The 19,126-nt window shown below is 36.6% G+C and overlaps 1 protein-coding gene across 3 annotated transcripts in view; it reads left to right on the plus strand.

Annotated features, from left to right (window-relative positions):
- si:dkey-103j14.5 (isoaspartyl peptidase/L-asparaginase) overlaps positions 1-18,848 on the plus strand; it is a 28,915-nt gene extending 10,067 nt beyond the window's left edge. Inside the window, exons 1-7 of one of the 3 annotated variants that reach the window (XM_026224029.1) lie at positions 5,045-5,184; positions 6,801-7,007; positions 7,786-7,928; positions 11,131-11,288; positions 14,977-15,095; positions 15,300-15,410; positions 17,978-18,848. In XM_026224029.1, the coding sequence (XP_026079814.1) occupies positions 5,061-5,184; positions 6,801-7,007; positions 7,786-7,928; positions 11,131-11,288; positions 14,977-15,095; positions 15,300-15,410; positions 17,978-18,183 (1,068 nt within the window). In that variant the 5' untranslated portion in view covers positions 5,045-5,060 and the 3' untranslated portion in view covers positions 18,184-18,848. Of the gene's footprint in view, positions 1-5,044; positions 5,185-5,473; positions 5,701-6,800; positions 7,008-7,785; positions 7,929-11,130; positions 11,289-14,976; positions 15,096-15,299; positions 15,411-17,977 lie in introns of those variants that run through there. The other 2 variants (XM_026224030.1, XM_026224031.1) reach the window with 2 other exon arrangements.
- The last annotated feature ends 278 nt before the right edge of the window (positions 18,849-19,126 follow it).

Genomic DNA, 19,126 nt, shown 5'->3' on the forward strand with positions numbered 1-19,126 from the left:
TCAGATGATAGGAGTTTATCTGCATGGGCTCTGTAGTTTCTACGGGTCGCGTTACCGCAGCGGGGAAGAGGCGTGGAGCACTGACACGGCGAGAGCGTTGCAGGTTATCAATGGTTATAGTAAGTGAAATAAGATCACTCAGAGTTCTCCCCTCATCACGGCAAGCGAGTTCGGTTTGCAGTTCGTGATTAAGCCCCTTGCGAAACAATACCTTCAGCGTGTCACTCACCCATGACGTCTGAGCAGCCAAAGTGCGAAAGTTCAAGGCATATTCCGCTGCTGTTAATCCTCCCTGCGATAATTCAAGCAACCGCTCACCCGCTCCCTTCCCCTCTCGGGGGTGATCAAACACCTCACGGAAACGTATCAGAAAGTCAGTGAAAGTGGTGAACGCCGTTCCATCCTCGCGCCATACCGCCGTTATCCATTCCAAAGCTCTTCCCGTTAATAATGAACACACGAAGGCGATCCTACCAGCATCAGTGGTGTAAAGGGTGGGTTGTTGTTCAACGAACAGCGAGCACTGTAGTAAGAAGCCCTTACACTTGGTAGAGTCCCCGTCAAATTTCTCCGGGTAAGCCAGTCGAGGATTAACGTGAGTTGGCGTTCCTGCCATGTGGGAAGCGGTGACCGCTGCAGGTGGGGTTGACGTCACGGCAGGGCTGTGGAGGTTTTGAACAGCCTTTACCAGTTCCTCCGTGACGGAAGTGAGACGATTCAATTGATGTTGATTAGCAGCGATCTGATTTGCTTGGGCTGCCATGGTAGCACACAGAGGATCGTAAGCCGCTGGATTCGGTTGTGGCGAAGTCTTCTGTAACGACTCATCAGACAGGGAATCCATTTAGCAGGCTTTATTGAAAGACTCGAGGTCCTACAGGCGGGGATCAGGACCAGCAAACACAACAGTAGAGATAATCAGAATCGTCGTCAAACACAAGCAGAGGTTCAGGGGAAACAGGCAAGATTCAGAGTCCAATAAACAATCCAAGGTCAAGAGGCAGGCAGCAAGGGTTCAAGAGACGGTAAGCAAAACAGTACTGGTAACAGGAAATCAAACACGGGAAATAACGCTTGGAAATGTCAGCCGGAGCAAAACAAGACTTCGCGTTTGGCTGATGGAGTTGTGCAGCTTATATCTCCGTGCCAATGAGTTGCACCTGTAGGTGATCAGAGTGGGGGTGCGGGGATGATGGGTAGTGTAGTGCGAATCAGTATAGGTGAGTGTGAGAGTCAGTATTCCGGAGATGGAGCCCTCTGCTGGCCAGTAGAGGGAATCACGGGGTTCGTCTCCGTGACACATGTGGATTACTTGTGGATTATTTTGATGTTTTTATCAGCACTTCTGACTCTTATTCTGATGCCACCCATTCACTGCAGAGAAAGTGATGCTAAATATTTCCAAATCTGTTCTGATGAAGATACAAATGACTACAAGTATTTTCAGCAAATAAAAAAACACACACACACATTTTAGCACTGTTTATCTATCAATACCAATTCTGTTTTCAGGCTTTTCAGGTCAGATCCTATATCAGTCAAAGGCACTAGTCCCACTGGTTTGCATATAATTACAGTAGAATATATAAAGTTGGCCTATATTGAGCAGTAGAATGTGCGAGTGGTGGGCACACAGCTGTTCGTTACTGTTCATTAAAATATTATGATTCATAAAGGTCAGCATTAAGGCACAATGTGTTAAGGCAATGTTAGGACAGTGTATCTAAATTAGGCTTATGATGGTGAAGGCTAGAGCAGATAATGGCTGCCACTGCCCCTGGCCATAAGAGTCCACGCAGCCAGCAGGTTAAATAGTGAGTCTGCAGTACCCTGACAAGCCCAAACCCTTTGTCATCAACAGTAATTTCCACTCTGAGCTCCTTTGTAAAAGAAAGTTTAATAAGAGCCTCTGGGCAAAGAAAAAGTGCATATAAAAGACCTTACATTACTAATTGAAATAGCTTTTTTGACCCACAGGGCAGCCTAATATCAGCAATTATTACAGTTTGCCTATTCTACTGAGGGAGCTCTCCTTGATCAATTAAGATTAACTCCTTTTATTGCTCCTCAGGCTACTTGTAAACAGTGCTGGACATGTCTTGTCTTTTGAGGATATCTACTGAGAATAAGAAAAATAGTATTCAAACAACTGAGGGTTTGCTGTGTATAAAACAATTTGTGTCTTCAAAGAGACCTAAACGTCTGTCATGGAAAATGTATTAGATCAAAAATACAGTAGAACAGTTATACTGTGAAATATTAACATTTAATTAACCAATAACTGTTTTCTATTATGATATATTTTTAAAATGTAATTTATTCCTGTGATGGTATTATTCCATCATTCCAGTCTTCAGTGTCACATGATCATTCAGAAATCATTCAGTGCTGATTTGCTGCTCAAGAAACATTATCAATGTTGAAAACAGTTGTGCTGCTTAACATTTTTGTGAAAACATGATACTTTTTTCAGAATTTCAGGATTTAAAAGAAGAAAAGCATTTATTTTAAATAGCCACAGGTGTATAATGTTACAAACTGAATCAAAATGGTAGTTTATAAGCATTGTAAATGTACAATGTAGATGTAAAAAAATGATCTAGATTCATTAGTATGTTTAGAAATGGAATGAAAAGCATTTAACAATAATAATAATTTTAAATGTTGTGATAACAACATGTTATGAAAAACTGATAAGCAAATGTGTTTAGTTTATATAACTGGTGAGATGAATACATAATAACAAATAATAATAGTAATAACTTGTAATAGAAATCATTATAAAAAGAAATTCAGGCAAACTACATTAGATCCACAATCTTCCTCTTGAGGCTTGAGGTTTCAGCATCACACCAGTCGTAAGTACAGTTTGTGACATACTGGAATACTGGCCAAGGAAAATGACGAATGAACTATAATGTTAAATCAAAGTGAAATTTACTGCACGGAGAGGTCGAAAAAATGATGAATGGTCATAATCAATGCAGTGACATTACAAGAATCACAGCAGCTTAAACCAATGGAGTCAATGTACCCCTTCAGTGGTACAGCTAGCCATTTTTCTCATTCACTCGTGCTGGGGAAATCTAATACATTTAATTGCCACAAATGCACAGCATACAGAATGTTGGCAAAAATATGTGGCATTGATTTTAACAAACAAATGGTTCTAAGGTGCAAATGAATGTGTAAGTGGAGAGCAATGCATCACACAGTATATGCATCCCAATACATCATAGTGCAAGTCATTGGGAGTGTCTGGCATTAGTTTTGCAGTGTGGCAGGAAAGGAAATGAGCTTGCTAGCATTCTCAGGGACAAACAACAGCTAGTATTTCCCTACTCATTAGTCACAAACCACATCTAAATAAAGAATCCATAGCTTAAGTGTTTGATCTCCCAGTTGTCTTCTTAAATGCATGAACGATGCTCAGATCAATATGTAAGGCCCACTAGGAGAAATATGATGCGTTAATTCATCATTAACCCAATGAGATTGGGTTAATACATGCCCTTTGGCTCTAAAACACATTTTCTTTCATTTTTTCATACACTAAGGAAATCTGTCAAGCTCACTCTGAAAGACGTGAATTGCTAGATGATTCACTTCCAGACGTGAAACATAAATCAGAATAATCTTTTAGTTTCCCTCATGCCACTGCTTATAATGAACACATCTGTTTAACTCAGTCACCTACATTTGTTATCATACACACATGAACTTTGATTCTTGAACAACAGATCACTGAATTATGGTATATTTTGTGTTGGTTGAAAGAATAATGGCATATTTAGTTAAATGCTAAAAACAATTCACTCTATTCAATAAAATGACTAAACATGAACATGTAGATATTTTATCAAATCTAAATAATGCATAGAAGGTCAAATGGACAATCAGTAGATGCTCTGAAGAAGTCTGGACACTTGATGTCTACACAGAGGCATAGATTTAGCGAGGCATGGTAGGATGATGTCCAACTACCTACATACATTGTGACATTATTATATACCTTTCCAGCTAATGCCGGTGTGATGTATCCCGATCAATATCACACTGTGCTCGTTCATTTAGGTGAGAGGACAACTGGTCCCCTGACTTTGCCTGTTTTTTTCCAATGTTTTATTTTGCCCTACATTTTATGCCAGCGTCATCTTTGACTTGCTTAGTTGGAATCTAAAAGACACTTAATATTCAGTAATATCATCAATTTGATGGCACTGACTCTATTGGATGTGAACAAAACTTTATCAGAATTGAGTGAAATAATGACTCTATTGTCTTCTGTAGAGCTGCTTTATAGCTGAAATGAATTCATTTATAATTATTGAATTTTGCAACATCGACTCGGTAACTGAACTGAAATTAATCAACACTGAACTGACTCAAGCTGAATAATGACACTACTGTCTTCAGTAGAGCTGATTATCACTGAACTGAACTTGTTTCATAATGAATGAACTTTACACAGTTATTAAACTGAACTGAACCAACACTGAACTGACTGGAGCTGAATAATATTGTCTTGCTAAAGCTGATTAGCAGAATTTTCGATCAACTTCATTTTTAAAGTTTGCATCATTGATTTTGTTACTTTCCTGTTGGATTCCTTGAAGCTGATTTGAAACATCTCTACTGTATAAAGCACATATAAAAAAGTTGACTTCACTTGAATAACACATCAAAATAGAATATTTCCTGATGGACTATATCTCATGACAGAAAATATACACAGAAATAATGTTACTTTTCCGTACCGGACTTTGTTCAACTCCACTGCATTTTCTTAACACCAACAGTTTGAATATTACCAAGATCCTGTAACTCATTATTTTAATCGCTGGTTATTTCTAATATGCGTAAGATGTGGGTCTCCTGCCAACTTGCAACATGTAAACAACTTTGAAATGTTCCTTCCAACTTTTCAAACTTCTGCCCTGCTTGAGATTACAACAATGTGCAAAAGAAATTTGTGATTCAGCATTATATAGTAGGTCAATAATTTACATCAGCCCTTCATTAGAAGTCTCAGACCAGACTTGGCTTTTGTCCATAAGATTATGCAACACAACAACACAATAAAAGACAGGCATGGTTCTAGATTAAAAATCTGCTTGGTCATCCTAAGAACATTTACTGCAAAAGACTTGCAGCCAGTGAAGATTTTGCTAAATCCAGAAAACAGTGAGTACATATTTAATTTAATATGTAAGTGTTCGTAGTAATTAGAGGGAGACTGGTCATGCATATGAATTGAAACTGTCCCGGTCTATTGTTATGTAACGGTTTACCGGTTTAACTCTTAGTTGTAAGTTTAAATATATAATGGTTTAAAGGCAATAATTGTCGAACTTTAAAGTAATGGCATGGAGATTATTAACACTGACGTTTGCTCTATTTAGTTTGGTCAAGTTAAAGTTTTAGATTTGACTGAATCACGGTCGAATGAATCAATGAATTGAATGGACCCTATGTGTAAAGTTAAACTAAAGTAGGCTAGAACTGGTGCGTTTAGCTATAGCCCTGCAAAGGCGAACCACAGCAACTGCGTATACAGTTAAACTGAAAAAGTGTCGGTTTTTAATGATTTTTCACGAAGTTTAGAAATAACCAGTCTGTCACAGGAAATATAATAGTGTGAGAAATCTAATTTAACTTGTTTTATCAACCCAGCGCTTTGCCTCTGCAAGACATTGTACGGTAAGCACGTGCCGTTTTTACACCATTGATATACGCTGACTGTAGCCTGGAGCACAGTTACAAATTTCCTTATCGCTTACCAAAGTCAGCAACTCTTTTCTCAATATCATAACCTTATTTTCTTTTTAATTTGTTGATCAATACAGCGCACCAACTTTCGGTTTCGTTTTACAGCTCGTCCAGCTAATTTTGCCATTTGGCAAAGATCTATATGGTATATCAGGCAAAAATGTATATGTTATGTTTAAGTACAAAACGTAAAACTTACTGGCTCGAGTCAAGAGATGGTCATTAGCGCACATAAACTCATGACTATTACACGCATAACAAAAATCCAGCATTTTCTGCTAAAATAGCAAATAACACTGTGAAATATGGTCATTTCTAGCGGATTTCTAGTGGTTTGTCTGTTTTCTGAAAACACAGGCTAAGCAGTAGCCTATTAGCTAGAAAGCTTTAAAAGATAAAAAAGAATGAAGGAGAATCAATTAATTTTGAATAATTTCCCACAGTTATGTGAATGTTATGTAATCATTAAAAATAACTCTATTCTTCTAATATAGAAAGCAACTATAGTCTGTTGTTGCTATAAATATGAAGTGAAAATTGTATTTCCTTTAGACTGTAGAAGCTAAGGCTTTCAGAATCTTTATGCATTTTTACTTCCTTTTTAAATGCATATTTGGTTGCGACAGATTTATTTTAGGAAGTATCACAACAACAGCCTATTGGTCAAGACCCTGGTTACCATGGTACATTTTTGAAGTAGTCTTTATTTAGTCATGGCATGCTTCTGGTTAGCAAAACATATGAAAGTTGTTTCAGGTGAACCAAATGGAATTGCTCCTTTCATCTCTCAAGCCCTCACTTTAATAGAGCTTGAGTAAACATGACAGGAGCCTGAAAACCTGCTTCCTGTAAACAAACCCAGACACCCTTCTCATTGAGATGAGCTGTGAAAGTTGCATTTACCCACTCTGTCAGTGTTCATCTGAATAAATTACACAGCTCAGTACAGTCCAAGGGCAATATATTAAAATGTGCTAGCTCTCGGTAATATATCCTCACTCCTGACAGCAAACGCACATTTGTTTCCTCAGGGGCTAGCGGAAGACCGAGGATGAAGACTGTGATTGTGGTGCATGGTGGCGCGTGGGCCATCCCGGACTTGTTAGCCGAAGCATCCATGGCAGGAGTCAAGAATGCTGCGTGGGCAGGCGATGCTGTTCTTAAGAATGGTGGGAGTGCAATTGATGCTGTAGAAAAAGCTGTGAGGTCTTTGGAAGATGACCCAACTTTTGATGCAGGTATAATACATACACAGTATATACTGATATCATTTATATTTAATATTTTAGTTTTGGCTCTTTGACCCTGACTTTTACTATTAAAGATTTAAAGCAGAGGAAGTACAGATTCAGTAGTTCATCTAGGCTGTGAGTGGGACAGTATTACACCCATGGCACTTTGTTAATGACCATCTTGAGAGTAAGGTGAGAGGTTCTCAAATAATTATCAGATTACAAGGAGGAAAGCAGGGTAAAACAAGACACTTCATTAACACACCCGGCCTGTCGGTGCCAATCTCATTTGTGATGGTTAACTGCCACCATAAGTGAAATGGCTAATCCTCCTCATATCAGAGCTGCACATTCAGTGCCTCGTCAGGATCATTTTATACACTGGGGTAGCCAGAGGCACAGAATGATCAATAGATGACTAATGCAATCCTGTTTGGAGTTCTAAGAGGCGAGTGGATAACAGTCTGGAGTATGTCAGGGTGTCATGACAGAGATAAGAATGAGATAATGTTTTATTACTTCAGAACCTATACATCTGTCTGTCCGTCCTTCTATACACACTGAAATAAAATTATGCTTTGGAATAATTTTAAAAATACTTAAATTTGGTACAGCCAAATTAGGTAAGTTTAATTAGTTTTTCTAAAATTATATCTAGGGATTGGTTCAACCCTGACATTGAAGGTCTTTATGTTTGTCTATCAGCTCTTACATGAAGTGTCATATGAAATGTGTTATCTTTGTACACATGTGGACTTTCAGAATTGGAATCTTTCTTGTGTAGGTCATGGTGCAGTGCTGAATGTTGATGGAGAGGTGGAGCTGGACAGTATCATCATGGATGGGGAAACACTTGCCACTGGAGCTGTGGCTTCTGTGAGAAACATCGCTAACCCTGTTAGTCTTGCTCGTGCTGTAATGGAAAAGGTATACTTTTCTTCTCAAACAGTTTCAGAATTATTTTTTGGGGGAATAGAGCTCTCTCCGGTGAACATGTACCCCATTTAATTCAAGCCATTTCTCGCTAAGCAAATATAGAACTGAAGGGGATTTTCTTTTCAATATAGGGGATGTAATACAGAAATTTTATTTCCAATAAAATTTGGTATATTTCAGATATGACACTGCAAAACATAAATCCAAATTAAACATCCTTTCTTCAATCATAAAGGCTTATTTCTTTAAATTTTCTGATAAAGACCTGTGTGACTCAATAATTTCCCATTGTAAGAGTCAGTTGCTATAAAATACTATGTCCAGTGTAGATTTCAATCTAAAACTGGCATTCACACTGGATAAGGAAATGAGGAAAGACCTAGTTCTTGATGCCTGTGCTTATCAAGGAGATCTATGTGGATCACTTTAAAGATCTATTGTAAAACCCAGAATTGGGTGGATATAATCCATTTTTTTTTATTCTTATAATAGATTTAATTACCAAAAAAGCCATGATATTGACTTCAAAGGTGAAATTATATGACACCTCAGATTCAGGAATTTCCCTTTCCTGCAAAAGGTTTAGCTTGTAATTTTTTTCAGCTGTTTTGTAATGCCAGGCCCAAAGGGAAATAAATGCTGGCTGATTTTCAGATTGGTTTCAATCAGTGCTCTTTGTAATGACATAGCGTTTACACTTGGCATTAACATGCGATCAAGCAGACCGGATCATCAGTCAATCAACACACGGCGCATTTACACTTGGCAACATCAGCTGACTTCTCTGTCCCTATAACCGATCGGATCTGTATTTCCCACGCAATATATTTAAAAAAGTCTGCGGTGCAAAGTCGACCTGAAGTGGTGCGGATTTCTTGTAAAAAATATTTTCAGTCTCACTAGCATTCTGTGAATGCAGAAACAATGGCTGGGTTACATTTACATTACACTGAGATCCGATCATAATGCATCCTCGACTACCTCTGGACCAGGACATGAATATCAGATAACATTCCGATCAGAAGCACGTTTACACTTTGTCTAAGTGGACAACATCTGGATACTGGTTGCATGTAAGTGCCAAGTGTAAATGCAGCCTAAGTTAGTTATCACACCAAAACAATGTATTAAAGGTTTTTCAGCAAAATAAAGAATATGTTAATAAGTAAAATAATGAATCAAAATTTTTTGAATCTGCAATACAGTAACATCAGTTCATCATGGCAAGATCGAAAGAGTCATTCAGTCTTACAGTATCACATTACAACAACATAAAATCAAATCCTGCACATTTAATCTGGACCACATCAAAAGGGGTATTTTATAGGCGAAAAGCCTACATAAAAGAGATCTGTTTAAGATGTTAATTTAATCTATGTTATTTTAAGGGCAGTTCAAGATACCTTTTGTCACATTTAGTTGTATTAAGGCCCATTGACACCAAGACCGATACCTATAAAGATAACTATATAATTATTACTAGGGTCCACAACATCAGCCTATAACGTTGTTTATAAATATTTTAATCAGAAAGTTTATAAGTTATGTAATTGACTGCTTTAAATGTTCAACCTTGGATTCTGATTGGCTCTCAATGTTTTTATCTTTCTTCATCTGGAAACAAACCATTCAGAAAAGTGACTGGTGAGAAGTCACCAGTCACTTGAGAAAGTGAGAAGTCATTCTTCTCATTATCATTTTAGCTGTGGTTTGGACTTTAAACTTAAAACTTAAAAAAGTTAATGTTATAATATATCATTCTGGGTTTGAATAAGCCTTTAGCAATGCACCTTCACCATAACAATGCCTGTATACAGTAACCTCTATGATATATGGCTGGAGGTAGAATTATTTTCTGTATACTATTACACCATTAACTAACACCATCAGTATTACAAAATAACACGCACAGAAAAATAATTATTAATATTTACATAGCCTTGGTCATAATCTCTCAGCAGCTGTTATATTCAGTAGTAGATATATAAAATGTCAAAGACATTAACATTTTCCCTTTCAACAAAGTTCACCTTGCGAGGCGTTGAACATGAAGGAAACAAAACCCAAAGAATACAAGATAATTGATTAGATGCAGCACCTGTCTTGACTGCCCCAAAAGACCTTGGCCTTACAGTGGATTGGCAGATCTCTTTAATAGCCAGTATTAAAAATTCATCAAGTCTTGATCAATGCTGCGATCAAGCTTCACTGACCTCATGCTCTTGCTTTGCGATCTAAAATGCACAGTATTTGACATAGAAATATGACATTAATAACCATGTTAATATTTAAAAGTTTTCTAAGTCAGAGTTATGGTTTAATCCACTGAGATGTTGAACAGAAGAAATAAAATTGTAGACAGCAGAGTATTGTCTCAATAAATAATAGCAGTTCCACGTGGAGATGTGGACAGTAAATATGAAAATAAAATGAAAGGATATACATAAGATGTGGTGAAGCTGTCTTTTTGTTGGAGTCTTTATGTGGAAGATATAACACATCCAAGGGAATCAGAATGCAACAGATAAACTACTACTGATTAAGTCAGAACCAAGAACTAACCATGTAAGACATTTAACAATTTAAGTGTGCATTAAGGCACTGCAGTACATTTGCTATAAAGATTTTGCAGTCAACTTAATTTTTTTGATTTATGAGTAAGGGCTGTACTTGACATTACATGACAAGACTTTCAGGTTCTGTTCAGCATAAAAATGACACACAGTCATACTTAAAACATGAAATTTTAAAGGGAAACCATAGCTTAAAACATGCTAGTATGTGATCTGCTTGCTAAGCCGTGACATATCAAATACTTTTTCCAGGTTCAAGCGGTCTACTCTGTTTCAAGTGAGAATATTGTCTCAACAGCAGTTTATGAGAAAAAACTTTTAGAAACTCAGGATGTACACTACAGGCTCACGACATCCAAGCCACTAATATTTTAACAACATATAAACAATAAATCACTGTCTTTTTGTCTGAGATTTCAACATGAAGGTTAAGATCATGATTTTTATGTAGGGGTAGAGCACACCATTAGTGTATACTAGCACCATTTGTTGTTTTCTTTTGCGATCTTAGGGAGCGTTTGGAACCGGAAATGGTGACACGTGACATCAGACTGGATTGAGTAAACATTAAGACTACTAATCATCTCTCAATCCTTCTTTTTTGTGTGTTTTTTGCTCAGACAGATCATGTCATATTGACAGATAGAGGAGCGAGCATGTTTGCGGAGCGCATTGGTATTCCAGTAGCTGATGATCTGGTGACTGATCTGGAACGAAAAGACTGGGAACAAAGCAGTAGCTATCCAGTCGGAGTTGGAAAATTATTCAACACACAATGGTGGGTAGTTTTGTCACTTTTGTGCTCTGAGATGTTTTTAATAGTTGCTGTTTTCTTGGCATATTTCATTTCAGACACTGATTGTGAGGACTGTATAGCTGAAGTAAATTTTCAACAGCATCTTTGGAAAACTATGTTTTGTGTGCTTGCAGGGAAAGCATTTGATGTTTTGCTTAAATAATTTCTCTTTCAACTATCATGAAAAAAAAAATTAAAGGATAAAAATCTAGAGTTTTAAAAGTGGCTCTCCTTAGCATTGAGGCAATGGGCTGAGAATGGTAGCATATTGACGTGCTGGCCTTCACAGGACTCAGGTCATTCCCTGAGGCCTTAGGCAGTGCAGTTAGAGCTGTGTGGGCTCCAGCAAAGAGTGTTGAGTAGTAGTGGAGTCAGGGCCATGGCAGGGTGTAACCTCAGCCCCTGAGGGAGTCTGTAAAAATAGTGCTGTGGAGGTGCTAAGTGACAGTTGGCTGAGCTACTGCCTTTCATCCCGCCCTGCTGTGGCTTCATTATTGATAGTCTCCCTCTGCTCGCCCTGTACTACCATCACTGGGCTTTTTAACACACAGGCCCTAGAACTCAATTACCCTCCACCTTTATTTAGGTGATTACATGGCCTACCTCTGCCCTTCTGGTCTGACCACGCTTTTAGAATAAAACAGTCACCGATGTGCCAGTACTTCCTATTCACAGCATATTGATCAAAACAGATTTAAGTGTTGGATAAATGTGTCATGTAATAAATATGGATACCACTATTCAGGATCAAAATACAGTTTGAAGAAGTATGTATGAAAAAAAATCGAATAGAGAGCAATGGTAGAGTTTGAAAAACGAAAATTCCATTCACTTTTTCCATTTCGATGACAACTTGCCTATCCTAGACTTAATGTGTGCTACAAGATTGTTTATCAATTAAATATATCAAGCATAGCGTAAGTTCTGGCAGGTCACATCAGTCAAGCTCACGTCAGCTGACTATAACTAATCCACGTCTACCTATAGGAATTTGATGCCTATCATTACTTCTTTATATAAGGTTCATTCAGTATTATTCAGAAGCTCAGGAGCTTATTACCCTTCTCCATCCCCAGCTCCTCCTTTCATCTACAGTCAGCACTTGACATGCAATATTCCTAGTTGATATTACTATTCCTTTTATCCCGATTATGTTGTTACATTAAATTGTCATTAAGAACACTAATGATATCAGGGGTTATTGCTGCTCTCTCAGCTCTTATCAGTGCTAGGCTGGGAGGTTTTGCCCAGAACAGAACCATACCGCCAGTCTATACTGTATGTTAACTGTCATTCATATTTGATGATAGTGGTCCTGTCAGAAATGCTTTTATTGATGTTTTATTGTGTCCAATGATGGAATTCCTGGAATAAAAACTGCATTACCCATGATTCTGCAAAGAAATTAAATGAAAACAAGTAAAATGCCCTAAAATAATTATTTTACACCTGCCCACTTCCATAACAGAGTCTGACTCCCTACACTTTTAAATAGTTTTTGTATTTAATTAATAATTTAATTAGTATGTATAAGCATGTTTTGCAATAAATTGAATAAATTGCTTCTATATACACAATCCCCATTTAAATCAAGAGGTATCTTTATCCATCATTTTTATATTGTCATTTGCAATGCTTCATGGTATTTTAGTTTTTTTTTCATCAAAGCTAAGTAATGCAGTCTTGTACCTTTTACATCAAAGTTCATAATATTTTGATTCACCTCATAGCTAGTTCATGGTTTCCAACCTGAAAAAAGGATCAGCCTACATGAATATTAAAGGTGCTGTATACAAGTTTTTGACTCTACTAAAAATACCATAAAACATTTGCAGATATTTCAGAAACATGCCAAGTTAACATACTTGTTAATCTGAAAAGCAATGCTACAGTCAGTTTTTCTTCTTTGAAAGTGTGCGTTCTGGGCCTGAATGTTGATCTCTGTTGGTTTGTGAAACCCGCCCACTGCCAGTTTACCAAATTGTATTTCGGCAACCTGGGTTGCCAGTTGTCGCACAACATAATTAATTTAATTCATTGTCATGTGTGTTTGTTCCGGTTAGTGTCATCAATCTGGCAACTTGATTGTGTGCGTCAAGTTTGAGGAGGAGGGGCTTGGGTGAAATTAACCCTTTCCAATATTTTGAATTTGGACTGCAATACATAGTTCAACCACTCAATGTCATTACATAGAGCACTTTAAAGATGGAATAGCAAAATGATTTTTAATATTGAAAAACTGACTAAATGGAAGCCCCTTTGTATCTCAGAATTGTTAAAAAAATAAATACTGTAACAATACTGTGCATGCTATGTGACTTTAATTTGCACAGTTTTCTCACATTTAAAACTTCTCACAATTTCAAACTTCAAACGTCTCACAATTACAATTTAAATTTTTTACTTTCAGGTAAAAACAAGCTTCCATATACATCTGCTTTAAATGCATACTGACATTTAGTTTTTGCGAATACTGTAGTATTTAGAAAATACATTTTCAACAAAAAGTTAAGACAACCACCTGTTCTTCTCAATAATAACTCTAAACTTCTATTCCAATACCTGGACACTTCATTAGGCTGTTTATGGATGTGTGAAGATTTACTGCAAAACTCTGTGTTCACTTTGAAGTGTGAAATACAGTCCGCCGTCAAGCTGCTTTTAAAAGCTGTTTTCACCTAAACCGATGAGCAAAATCCAGGCATCGCCGGTGATTTAAAAGAGCAATCAAGCGCCTGCCAAATATGATTGATGCCTCAAATCTGGAACCTGACAAGTGATTCTTTGCCAGCTGCTTCATACAAATATTCTCTGCGAGGTCCATGTTTGCTCTCCCATTTCTGGGAGAATGACATGGAGGCTGTTTTCTTTCATTTCACCTTGAACCATTGTCCTCCGTGCTGCTTCAGACTCATAACACACGCTTGTTTTCCACAGCACTGCTGCCTTAATCAGAGTTTCATGGGATATGGAGCCTGTGAAATACTAAGGGTATCTGTTCATCCCACATTCTGCTCTCCATTCTATTTCGTTTCAAGAGAACTGGCAAGGAAGACTGATGTGAGCATCCTAAGAATTGTGATTTGTTTTTTTGAAGAACAGTCCATACTTTTTCATGTGTATCTACAGAAATATCACAACTGATACAACACTTTCCCTGCAATCTCTCTGAGTGTACTTTCCCAGACTAGCGGCTGTGATTCAGAGTGGCGAAGGGCACTTATTCTCGCTCTCTTCCTTTGTTGAAAGGTAGATGATGATGATGAGTCAATTTCGGGTGTGCTGGCACTCTTAAAAGCATCTGTGAAGTTGTCATTAGCACCATCACCAGAACAGTGAAACATGCATTTTTTTAGTCTGAGAGTCACATAGGAAACAAAAGTAATTGCACAGAAGCTATATTTGGAAGGGAGTTTGAGGCTTTAATCCAGTAGATTATGACTGCAGCGTATTAAGTTGAATTCTGGGACAAAAGTCTGTCTGATGAAGAGGAACTTAGCTTGAGGCACATCTCTGAGTGTGACGAATAATAATGCTGTCTCTTCAAAGCACCTTTTGAAAATACCATGTCTGAGACCATAAAATTACAGATATGAGGAAAAAATTATCAGCGCTAAACATTTTTATTCAAGGTTATAGAATTATTATTATTTTGTTTTCATAATTGCAGGGGCCATGATACGGTCGGAGCGGTGGCTCTGGACTCTTTGGGTAATGTGGCGTGCGCTACATCCACCGGAGGAATCAGAAACAAAATGGTGGGAAGAGTCGGAGATTCTCCTATTATAGGTGAGTCGGATCAGAGATAGAGGACAGAGATAATCTCAGTGTCACACCAACATTAATTTTGAAGCAGTGCCTCGGTTGAATGAGCCATTTTGGTTTGAAGGTGTCAGCTCTGATCAATACTCAATTGTCAGAGTGTTTTCTCCCGAGGTAACACACATTAACGTCCCACACTGTCTGTGCTGCTGTCTTTTCCTGTGCGATAAGGATCTGGTGGATATGCAGACAATAGAAGTGGCGCGGTCTCCTGTACTGGTCACGGAGAGTCTATTCTCAAAGTCACCTTAGCCAGATTAATCCTCTTTCATATGGAGCAAGGTATGAGACTTTTACACTAATCCTGATGAGTGTGTTAGTGTGCATGCACACTCGTTTACATTTAAGGAAAACAAAATTGTCCATATTTGCTTAATTAATTTTTGTTTTTTGTAATAGATTTATTCTTTTTTTCTTTTTTTTTTTTGAAAGGCACCTTTCAAAACTACCTTTCAAAATGATTACTTTCTTACAGCAAGGATGCATGACATTAAATAAAGGTGATGGTAAAAACATAGTGTTACAAAAAAAAAAATGTTTCAAATAAATGTGTGATTAACTGTCTATTCCTAAATGTTAAGTAGCACAACTGTTTTTAACATTTATAATAAGAAGAAATGTTTCTTGAGCAGCAGATTAGCATATTAAAATTATTTCTAAAGGAACATGTGACACTGAAGACTAGAGCAATGACTGCTGAAAGTTCAGTTTTGCCACCACATAGATGATATTTTACAATATTTATATTGTAAAATGAAAATAGAATAGAAAATAGTTATTTTAAATAATATTTAAATAATATAAGTAATTCCAAATGTATTTGTTCATTTAGTTAGATGATGCATAAAATGTCTGATTTCTATAGATTAACATTTATATTAATGTATAAGAGAACATGTATATTTTAGGTCCTTATCTTCACTATTTCACTATTTAATCATATTTTAATTAGTCCTGAAGTGTGACAAATTAAAGTATAAATATCTCCATATTAAGACAGGTCATGAAAGCTGCAGGCATTATACTTATATAAGAATGATACAAATTAAAATTAAAACATGTCATGCTGATGCCAATTATAATACTTACAATAAATACAATAGTTATTTTTGAGATTAATGGTCAGATTAACAAATATCACATAATTAAAAATTACATAAAAAGACAAATAATCAATAATAGCTAAAAAAAAAAAAATTATTTGTTTTTTTTTGTATATTTTGAATGAAAAATTCTCATCACCCATTTGTTTTTTCCCTTGCTATGTCTTCGCTTTTGTTTGTGTTTTTACTCTTATGCAATTTGTGTTCATACTGTTTTGGCTTGCAAGGTCTCGATCATCCCTTCCCCTTTACCCTCACCCACATGTTGCTATTATTATCAGATTTTGTATAACCAAGCAGAATGAGTGTCAGACCGCAAAAAAATTGGATGCTGCTGTTGCCAGTCATTTTAATTGGTGTGTGTGTGTGTGTGTGTGTGTGTGTGAGAGAGAGGCAAGAAGGATCGGATGTGCTGCCACAGTAGGCAGATGATAATGAGGTGTGTTTTTGTCTGAGGAAAGAGTGTGAAGGGTCAGCAGCAGGCTATTGTTTGCTTTGGCATGCTGTGCTTGTGTTGCTGCAAGCACAACCATTCTGTTTTTATCAACCAGTTCTTTATTTGATCAATTAGTGGGCTAGCCATTAGGGTCTCAACTATTTGTTTAACATTTGTGTATTGTTGATTAGTGTGATCAGTTCATTTGGGTTTTTAAAAATATTTTTATTAACACTGCAAGTTATCGGTACCATTGGCACTACTTATAATAATAATAAATATGATGAGCATAAAAAGCTTTAATAGTTGGCTAGAGGCCCATGTGTCCCCAGTTAAAGCCAGAAAATGAATTCACTGCTCGGAAGAACAAGAAACAGGACACAAAGAGATGGATGAAAGAGAATTAAAAATAGACATCACATCTAAACACAGTATGTCCACATACAAAAAAAGCTAACTCACAATGCAAATCTAATGCTATTAAAAAGTGGAAAAATTTAATATTGTTGCAGTGTTTGTCTGGTTGTTTTCTATGTTGGGCTAATAAGACTGCAATACCAAGACTGATGGAATGAGAAAACTATGAGAGCAACATATATTGTTCACTGTGTGACCTGGAAGGGGTCACTAAGGACACATACACTGTCGGTGCAGCATTTCATCATACGGCACACAGAGATCAAATGCTTTTGAATTTTTTTTTTTTTCTGTTGTGCTGGAAAATACTAGAAAAATACAGGCGCAATAGAAAAAGTTGTGAAGCTGAATGAACCTATGTACACTACTTTTTAAAAGTTTGGGGCTGGTTGTTTTGTTTTTGATGCTCACCAATCAAAAATAGATTAAAACAGAGATGTTGTCAAATATTATTATAATTTTAAATAGGCCTACCTGTTTTCTATGTTGAAATGATTTAAAAGATGAGTTGTGAGAGCAAAGCTGAATTTTGAGCATCTTTACGAAACATTTCTTATTACCAGTGTTGTGCTTTTTAATATTTTTGTGGAAACTGGATTATTGGTAACAAATGACAATAATTCTATCACTTTTGAGCAATTTAATGCATCCTTGCTAAATAAACGTATTAAGGGGTGAAAATGTGTTGCCTTGTCAAATGAATAGATGTTTACAGCCTTATAACCTTAAAGATTTTAGAATCCATATCATCTTATTTATGCAATTCACATTGCGCAACACTGACCGGAAATGATTCTGAGGAAGCACAGTAAAAATACATGGCACCCAGATAAACTTAATGCTACCTTTGCTGACAGTATCACATACTTGAGTGACTCCTTTGTGAAATGCAGGGAAATCAGCCACAGCCGCCGCTGAAGCCTCACTTCAGTACATGGGAGAGAGAGTGAAGGGATGCGGAGGAGCTATTGTTGTGTCCTCTACAGGGGACTGGGCCGCCAGCTTCACCACCCCACGCATGGCTTGGGCCTCCATTAAAGAGGACGTCCTGCACTGCGGGTTAAATCCTAAAGAAGATTTCACTCAGATGTTGAAATGATAACATTATACTTTAATTCTATTTTCATTCTTATTCTGAATTTCTTAACATTTTCTGCTAGTTAATTTATTTAGCTAGATTCTATCAGTTTCCAATGTGATTAACTGTATCCATATCTAAAAGTTATTGTGCATCAATGGTAATAAGCTGTTTCTCGTATAAAGAAAGAAAACAATGGTATAGAGAGAGATTTTGACAAGTTTAACCAACAGTTAATGAATGGTGATTAATTGATTTAAAAAATGTTAAGTGAAAACATTGTACATTTGAGTAACTTTAGTAGCTAGATTACTGTACGTACAATATATAATAACACTTATGCAGGTTTTGCCTACTGTTTCCTCAGTGAACAAATAATAGAAACACAATATGGTGTTAAGTGACTAAATTAAGAATTCTCAAAGTGTTCTGTTAAGATTAACGAATAATTAATGAAAAATGATAAGTTATCATTAGTTAATGGCATCGTTGTCTGAAATGTATTCACAAATGAGATATGAATACATCATAAACTGTATACTGTAATATAGGAAGACAGATGGAAAATATAACTAAAATATACTGTATAATGGCAAATCAGCATATTAATTTAACCATATACTGTACATTTGTTTTCGTTTCATGTGTGGAATTCAATATTATTAAAGATTAATCTTACCACTTCATATCTTCAGTCGCTTCATTTCGAGGTTTTTATGTGAAGGAATTGACGAATTGGTGGATCTGGAGGAAAAAATGATTATGTTTCTTAAAAAAAAGAAAAGAAAAAGATCACAATGTTCCTGCTGATTTGTGAAAAATATCCTTGATTTTTTGTTTGCTTCTTTTAGTTTGTGAATAGAGCAGTGATTATATTATAAAATGGAAATGAGGGAAGACTGTTAAAATATTCCAGCCGTGGGAATTTATGGATGAATAATTATGTCCTCAAAGTTTAATTCTT

This window comes from Carassius auratus, chromosome 38 (genome assembly GCF_003368295.1).
Source record: "Carassius auratus strain Wakin chromosome 38, ASM336829v1, whole genome shotgun sequence".
NCBI classification, from domain to species: domain Eukaryota; kingdom Metazoa; phylum Chordata; class Actinopteri; order Cypriniformes; family Cyprinidae; genus Carassius; species Carassius auratus.